A 9403-nucleotide genomic window follows, 5' to 3' on the forward strand; every position below is an offset into this window, starting at 1 on the left:
TGCAGAGAATGTGCCTCCGGGAGCAACCACTCATTCATCACAAAGTCAAACCAGCAGTACCCAAGGATTCTCTGAAGAGACACAGTACTGAAGAAGTCCAGTCTTCATCTCAGGTCACTGGATAGCGTCCATGTCCCACAACCATTTAGCAAGACAGGAAGCACCAGGACTCCAAAGACTTGGACCTTCATCCTTGCAGAGATATCAGGAGCACCACACTCACCTTTCCAGCAACCTCATTACCCCCCATGCTCTCCCAATCCGTCTACTGACTTCATAGGAAGAGTGACCAGAGACATGAATGTCACACCTGAGGTAAGTAAACCTCGACGCTGTCGACAGAGACACACTGCTGAGGTCATTAAAGGCCGGGATATTGGTTTTTATCCAGGACACTCGCAAGCCCAGACACTCAGACTCCTCGTCCAGTCTCTCGAGGACCCCGATCAGAGCCTCCATTGACTCCAGGAAGATCACAGCATAGCCAGCAAAGTCAAGATCAGTGAATCTCTCTTCACCAACAAATACCCCACAGCCACTGGGCCTCATGACCCTGACCAATGCCCAGTCCATGCAAGCACTGAACAGAGGATTAGGAAGAACATACCCCTGATGAGCCTCAGAATAAACTGGGAAAAAACACAGAAGTCCTGCCTCCACTCTGCACAGCACTCGCAGTACCAGTGCACAGGCCAGCCATGATATCCACCAAAAGACAGAAGTCCTGCCTCCATTCTGCACAGCACTCGCAGTACCAGTGCACAGGCCAGCCATGATATCCACCAAAAGACAGAAGTCCTGCCTCCACTCTGCACAGCACTCGCAGTACCAGTGCACAGGCCAGCCATGATATCCACCAACCCTGAGGGGATACCACAAAGTTTCAGAATGTCCCACAGGGCAACTTGATCAACCGAGCTGAACGCTTTAAGAAAATTGACAAAGGCCGCAAAGAAACTCTGCCAATATTTTTCTCTTTTTTTAATGTTTGTAACTGTGCATATTATAATTAGTTTATTAGTGAAGGACCACTCTCAAACTTTAAAATGCAGAACTTCAAAGAATGCAAATACTTGGCTGTAAAAAAAAAACATCTTAAGGGAAAACGTTCTCTGTGAGGACAATAAGTTAACTCTTTAAATTTAAGGTAATCGTCACTTTGTAATAACCTGTACACTATGATGGTCCAAGAGTATGATATGCAATCTCCATTGACATCCACTGGCAGTAGAACGTGTTATACTTAAGAACTCAGTGACATTGGACTCTCATAGAATGCGTCCTTTGCCAAAGTATGTGAAATTTCTGGTCCGACAGATCTGCCCTGGTGAACTATAAGTGCCATTATTGTGAAGCAGAAGCATCAAGGAGTCAATAACAGCTCAGCCATAAAGTGGTAGACTATACAAACTAAAACTGCCGGGTTATGAAGCAAATAGCGCGTAAAAACTGCCTCTTCTCTGTTGTATCACAACAAACTGCCTCTGGAATCTTCATGAAATGGGTTTCCTTGGCACACTGGCATTAAACTATGGAGTACTGAAAGTGTACTCTCTGGACTGATGAATCACGCTTCACTATTTGACAATCTGGTGGATGCCAGAAATCTTCTACCTTACAGACTGCATAGTACTTACTGAAAAGTATAATGAAGGAGAAAGAGAATGGCCTGGATCCATCTTTCATTTTTGTGCTAGGCCCCTTGGTTCCCACGAAGCATACAACTAATACTACTGCACACAAAAACATTTTAGGCCACAAAATCTACTTTTGCCTCCTTCAACCTCACGAGATCTCACAGTTCCAAATCCCACTGGATGTCACATGCAGAATTACATAAAAGGTACTGACACTCAGTTGACTCACATTTTCCATTTGGAAAAAAAGAGTGAGAATTCATTTCTTACCATTATTGTGATGTTTCACATTGGCTGCCAGCATTGCATAATCAGGGTGTAGGAACTTTTGACAGGCAGGCTGAAAAGGGATTATCTGTTATGGAAAACCTAAGAGATTCACAAAAATTGGTTGATCCAAAAAGGGCCAACAGGCAAAAAGCACATCTTATTTGTTAGGATGCTTGTCGTCGTCAAGCAGGCTCCAGAATTCACCCTTCATTTCAGTGGCTGTCCTGGATTTCATCTGAATATTATTAAGAAGGTGAATAATTTCGTTCTATAACTCTTTGTGTCTAGGAGAAAAAGTGACCCCATTTTGGATTATTGTCATGTATTTATATTTGTGTCAAGCTGGAAACACATATAAGTAGTCACTACCTCAAGTCACTAAGTGGGGCACAGTCGGTGAAACATCAGTCTCTCTCTGATGTGATACTCTAAACTTGTTCAAAGTAATGAGCTCTGTCGAGCCAAACTGCTGCTAGGCCCTGATGGTCATGTTCTGACTGAATATTATGATCATAACATGTCATCCCATTTAAAGTTTTGTCTAATTCTGAATACCAGGAGAAGTGCAGAGAAGTCCACTCTGGTACTTTTGACAGACTCAGGTAATTTAACCTCTTTAGTGTAGCGACATACTGTCAGTCTGGTGCCAAGTTCTCCACTAGAATTCACTTGGTTAAACAAAAACACCACAGACTTTTGGAAATGCATTTAAAGTAGAAAATGAGAAGCATTTTTCCCCACACAGAGGGTCTTGGGGACTTTTAACAAAATGCCAAGTGATTGAGTTGAAGTTGAACACCCGATGGTGCGAAAAAGCCAGCTGAATATGAAACGGGGCCATCTTTTCAATTAACTACAAAAGCCTGGGCTGAAAAGGCTCTTTTAATTTCATTGCATTTAAAGAAAACCTAATGGTTTTATGTCATAGTTTCAATCTTTCAAGTGACAAATACAATTTAACAGAGAACAGTGCATCTTGGTAAAGATGGTTGTCTTTCCATACCATGTTTTCAACTCAGATAGATAGATAGATAGATAGATAGATAGATAGATAGATAGATAGATAGATAGATATTATTAATATGTATGGTATGTATTAATATGTGTTAGTAAGTATGGTTAGGGTATGTGCGTGTTGATGCAGACAGTTCTGCAAGCAACTATCAAAATTAGTTCATGTTGTCCACCCACGGGTGCTGATCCATCTTCATGTCCAGTATGAATCAGCCTTAAGCGACTGACTCTCTCAACTAAACTGCTTCCTATTTGCAGAGAGCATGTTCCCTCCTTCTATTGAGCATTCACTGCGATTTCTTGTTTGTGTGAATCCTCACCCTATCATGTTACTTTACTATAAAATAACCCCACAATGTGCAGGATTGGTCAGAAAAAATGTAGTCACAAGTTGTCGCTCAGCACATAGCCGGAATCCACGCCAATATTTTTGGCTTTTTTTTGTTGTTTTTTTTTTTAAAAAAGCTGCTCAGTTCAGATGAAGAAATGCAAGAATGACAAAAAGTAAATGTGTCCTCTAAATGAGCCACATCAGAGTCTCTCTAAGGAAATAAACAAACAAAGCACCACTGTCAGGGAGTGCCACCTCGCAAACAGGATTCTGGACTTTAATCCACAGGACTATCCCTTGAACTTTTGCTCCTGGCTCACTATGTGACTATGCCAAAATCATTTAACCACCCACCTGTGCTTCAAATAAAAAAAAAAATACTATAATCCTGAATTTTGAATACATTATGTGATGGTGTTCACGGAGTACAAGTGCTATGTAAACAGGGCTATATTATTTTTTAACCACAGTAAATAAGGCATCTCATCCTTCCTAACAAAGTATAATTACTCACCATTTTCAGCATTTTTAAAGAAATGGCTGTTGTATCAAACAATTACACACAGTATACAGAAATCATACAGGTACAGCAATAAGTGAACCATTAGGATTTAATCCAAGGTAAAGCTGAATCAGGTGGGTCAACGAGACAATGCTAACTAATTAGCTGAGCCAACCAATGAAACTGAAGGTCTGAAATGATGAGTTATGGAGAAGCAAACATAAATAATCACTAGAAAGCAGGTCTGGTAATATTTATGAACATGGCTAAAGATAAGAAAACATCAGCAAAACCTAGGCAAAAACTGTAGTAGATTCTCATCAATCTGGACAAGGTTATAATGATATTTTAAAAAGATTCGGATCCCATACATTCACTGTTATACATAGTAAAACAAAGGATATGGTGATCCAGTCCTCCTAAAATTTCAACAAGGCCACAAAGAAAATAGTAAATGAGGTAAAAGGTAAATCTAACACAACATCTAGATAACTACCAACCCCCTTAGCGGACACTGGAGTAGTGATGCACACATCACCAATTAGGAGAACCCTGAATAGAAAGGCCAGCTATGGAAGGAGCCTCCTCCATCTATAGGAGACAGGACCTGAACAACCATGAAGCTTTCTGTTGGTTACTTCTTTCAACAGATGAGTCCAAGCCTGAACTACTGTATGTATGTGAACAGAAGAAAAAAAGCCAACCATTGACATTACATTATTCCTGCGGTCACCATGCTCATAGGAGTGTCCTTGCATAAGCCTTTTCTTTCTTACTTTCATCCCAGGAACTTGATATTACAGACACACTCATGAATTCTGAAAAATATCATGGAATTTCTGAAACGAATGACAGGCCATGAACTTAAAAACTCAACCTGGGCACAATGTGAATGTTTCACCAAGACAACAATCTTAAACATTCAAACAAGTTCACAGTCGAATGGTTTACGAAGAAGCAATGTCCCCTGTGTGAAATGGCCAACCCTAAGCCTGACCTGAAATGCAGGGGCAGCACTAAAGACAGCTGTTCATGCAAGGAATCTACAAATCTCACAGAAACGGGGGAGTTTTGCAAACAAAAGAGACTAACAACTCATGGGAGGCCATTTTGAGAGGTTATTAGTAGGAAAGGAGGTGCCACAAAAGAATACTGCATGCTAATAATAATCTATTGAGCTCAGATCCATTTTTATGTGTAGGGAGTCTTCAATTAGGGTATTCATTCTATATATCCACTGAGTCCAGGTTCACATAATAACTCTAAAGTGTTAGGAATCTTTCAACCTTAACAATAGGTGTAACGTGAAGACATTACTTTTAATGTGAAGGAATTACTTTATTAGTATTGTATCATATATATATATATATATATATATATATATATATATATATATATATTATATATATACATATATACACACACACATACATACAAATTTACAATTAAAGGTTGGATTTCTCTCATTTTTTCAGTATGAGATAAAGGTAATTTACCCAAAGGTGAATTTTTATAACAATTTTTCCCAGGGGTGCCAATAATTGGAGGGGACTGAGTATATATTGTATACATCTCCACCTTACTAAAAGGACAGTGACTGTGTGTCTGTGTATCTGTCTGTTTACCAGGTCTCTGTATTTCCAACAGAAACATATGTAGCAATGAAATGCACTGCATATCATCCAAACAGATGGACATTCACAAACATTAACACCGTTTTTATGAATCCCTCACCAAATGGAATAATAGACAAATACATTGCATTTGTCATTCCAACAGATGGCACATCTCAAACATTTGTTGTAATGAATTTTATTACTAAAGATTTGTGATGCACCATGTGTTGGAATGACGTACAATACACTTAATTACCATATGCATTACAAAATACATTCCAACAGATATAAAAGATTTTCCTTACGTATGATATAGAATCACTTTTAAGCCTCTTCATGCCTTAGTGAGTTTGTTACATAAAAACAAAGAATAATGCACATTCACTCTGTTTTTGTGGTACATCATTTATTATACAGCTAATACATAAAACAGTTTAAGAATAGAAAGTGTATAGTTGTAATTACATTTAATATGAATGGTTTGTCTCTCATTGAACTTAAAAATTAAATAATAAAAGGTGAATTAAACAGTACAGCATGCATACACAGTCAACCAGCCATGTTGCCAAGAGGACTGCAGTTAGTGAGGGATGAGTGAATCACAACCACAGCCACCAGCTCTTCAACTGCTCACTCGGTGCAGTCAAGGTTAAAAGTGTAGTATTTACACATTCCGTATAGTAATCATGGCAAAGCTATTGTGAATTATAAGAAAAGTAGTTTATTACACTTTGAGGTTTGTCTTGGAGATATATAGATAGATAGATAGATAGATAGATAGATATAAGATTAGCGAAATCATGCAATATTTTCATGCGACATTATCATGCAATTCTCATTTTTCTTTCAAAACTATCCGTCATATAGTATACATCTCTAAATCTTTTTTCATCTCCATTAGAATACGATGATACTCTGTCAATACAACTAACTGAACACGCATACGTCAATCAAAACACATTATATACATCTGCTCAACTATTCAGTTGTGTGTTAGCAGTTGACAAATAAAGCCTACGTAATGTCACACGCTTACAAGTTGTAAAAGTGTATAAACATTCAATTGCTGGCAAAATCGTGACTGGTGATCATGCAGGAGAAGTCGTATTCCTTCCATGAATTAAGATACCGGCGATACGTCAGCATGTGAATTACCATTCATCTTGCACAGACCACGATTTACAATAGTTTTAGTGTTTGCTATAACTAAAAATAAATCTCAGGGCCAGAGTTTTAACCGTGTTGGACTATACCTATGGGCCAACAGTGAGTGAAGCAAGCTGTCGAGGGGTTGGTTGGGCTCTACAGGCAGAGGCTTTGGGTCTGCTAGTCTTCTTTCTGTCAGAACTTCCTCCAGTTTCCAAGTTCCTTTTGATGGTGTAGGGAACTGTACTGACATCTTGGCTTTTAAGAGTTACAGTAGTCTGTCCATGCTCCTTGTGAAATCCCTTTTTATCACCATTATAACTGCAATATACAGTACAATATTGTCCAAATAATACTTCACAGAGTGTAGCAACAGTTTGTTCCAATAGTTCATGCAGTGGGCTTGAATGAGTAATCAAAAGAAGCCAAGACACCTGTAGAAATGGTTTGCATTGACTTTCAAGGCTTAACTAACATCCATTGCTACAGCAGGTTGTTACCCCTTTACTTGTTCCCTGAAAAATGCCCTTTTTTGTATATCCCTGAAAATAACATTTCTGTCAACTTTTGATAACCTAAACTATTCTTTACACCTCTGGAAGTTTACCACTTACTAGAACTGCTTAAATTTCAATACAAATACTGAAAAATGGGCGTTTTCTAAAATTTTCACAAGTAGCACATTATCTACTATACAATAAAACACTACTGTATGTGTACATGTGTGTCTGATCCCACCAAGCAATCTGATTGGTCAGTTTGGTTTTGGTAGCTCAGTGGTAGGGATGATGAAATGATACATTTGGGTTGCGAAGCTCAATTCCTGATTGTGATCACTTTTTTTCCGGGCACAAAATACCAATGAGGGACAACCTGCCTTACCTTCAAACATGGAAAGTATTTGCAGGAATAGGTATGATGTTTTCACAGTGGGTAATGGGGACCCATCAACCACTGATGGTAGTCAATATGGGGACAGGAGCCAAACAAGGTGCCTTGAAGTAGGAAAGAGAGGTTGAGAAACACAAGGATACCTGTGAGTACGCATGTATACTAATTTATTTCTATATTGCTGTTAATGAATAAAGGATTTATTTCAGTCTAACCAAAAAATGTGGTAGATTACACCATGTGGAAGATTATTTACTTTAAATTTCAAACTTTCCAAAGTCGATACGATAATGATCTACTTTTAGCTGTCGTTTCTTATCACTCTCTATATAAACTTCGAAATGTCTTTGCCCAGGCAGTCAGGGTGCCTCAAGATGAACGAAGAGTTAACTTGCTGCTCTCCGACAGATCTACTGAATTAAAATGAAACTTGTCCAACACCAAACCCTTTGCGGAGTGACTTCGGAAAAGAAATCAATGACACCTGCACATCACAGAGACACATAACTGTTGAATCGAGCCATTAAAACGGTATACGTCGAGCAGCAGAACTTGACGCAGCGCGGCTTAGCTTCAGTAACATCCACGAATGAGCCACCAACTGTGCTACTCGATTTGGTCCAATGAATTCCTGCAGCCTGCAATCCTAGTAAATGACTGCCATTATTGTTAATTATTACTTTTTCCACTTTTGTCAGTGAAGGTGCCGCACCGCAATAAATGACTACCAAACGCATTATGCTGTTCGTACATTGTAGTATACACAGAAACACTCTTTAAATTTAAGCGAAGCCACAAAACCTATGCGATTCTTCTGTTAAATCGGAGCAATACTTCCTTATGCTACATGTTTCCTAAAAAAAAGCACAATCTTTTCGTCAATATCGATGTGATTAGGGTGGAGACTAGATTTACTCGGTGCCATCCAGCTTCTTCTATTGAGCAGAAATGCTCATAGACTCGTTGCCTTTCAGGAGTCAACCGACTCGTCTTCTTCCTGAGTGTTTTAAAGCGTTTCTTTCTGCTGGTGGCTGTTTATCGGAAATCAAATCCGTTGTCGCGAAAAACGCCGGTCAGATTCAAGTTGTCCGGCGCCTCCCCGTTCGCTTCGCCACAAATACGAGAAGTCGGTTACGTTTCTGTAAAGTGCGTGCCTAAGATCGCAGCGGGCGAACCAGTACGGTAGAGCAATAAACCTCTTCTGTGCACCCAAACCATTTAATCGCGTCCACATTATTATTCCTGTTTTTAATTCTTTATGGAGTCATTACTTCTTCGTCACTAGCACAGCAGCCTCTCCAAGAGCCATCCCACGAAAACTCCTTACCTGTCTTCGCCCGCCGTGATTACCCCATCCTCTTTCGGGATCAAAATCGCTACGTTAACGGTGTCTTGATGCCCCTCCACTTTATTTAGCAGAACGGGTCTGGCGCTCTGAGGCCTGGAGTGGATCTCTGCCGCCATGTTTTTGTGTTTTCTTTTTTTCTTTCGTGTAGCAGTTGGATCAGCTGGTAAAGAATACTCAGGCCGAAACTGTCGCTCGTCGTATTTCCTGTAATAGTTGCGCAACTGTAATACAATTCAAAAGTGTTCTATCGAATAAATCAAATGCTGAGACAACCATGAAACCACCTCAGTGAATAATAGTTTTGTAATCTATAGGTAATCTTTTCTATACGGAGATAAAGAGCACGATTTAATCCTCAACACCCACCCCTTGCTTTCGCGCTAATCATTCAGTCCGACCGGAGTCGAAAACCGAACGAGTCAAGAATTGGGTATGAGTTAGCAGTCTGTGACGCTCCTGTCGTAATTGTAGAAGATGTATGCACCTTTAAAACACTTTTCGGTCGTTGAGCAGCATATTTAAATACTGTGTAAAAGTTTGTTTAAAAAAATGACACTGCATACATTCTCAAACTCCACTTAATTCAATTCATGGTTGCGGGGACTAAGGGCGAATACTTTCGTGAATTCCGACGTTTCCACCGGATTA

The 9403-nt window shown here is 39.5% G+C and overlaps 1 protein-coding gene across 1 annotated transcript in view; it reads right to left on the bottom strand.

Moving 5' to 3' along the window:
* wdfy1 (WD repeat and FYVE domain containing 1) overlaps positions 1-9141 on the bottom strand; it is a 65465-nt gene extending 56324 nt beyond the window's left edge. Inside the window, exon 1 of the mRNA XM_039756055.1 lies at positions 8735-9141. Coding sequence (XP_039611989.1) covers positions 8735-8871 — 137 coding nt within the window. The 5' untranslated portion in view covers positions 8872-9141. The remainder of the gene's footprint in view (positions 1-8734) is intronic.
* Positions 9142-9403: the final 262 nt, after the last annotated feature.

Source organism: Polypterus senegalus, chromosome 1 (genome assembly GCF_016835505.1).
Source record: "Polypterus senegalus isolate Bchr_013 chromosome 1, ASM1683550v1, whole genome shotgun sequence".
NCBI lineage: Eukaryota > Metazoa > Chordata > Cladistia > Polypteriformes > Polypteridae > Polypterus > Polypterus senegalus.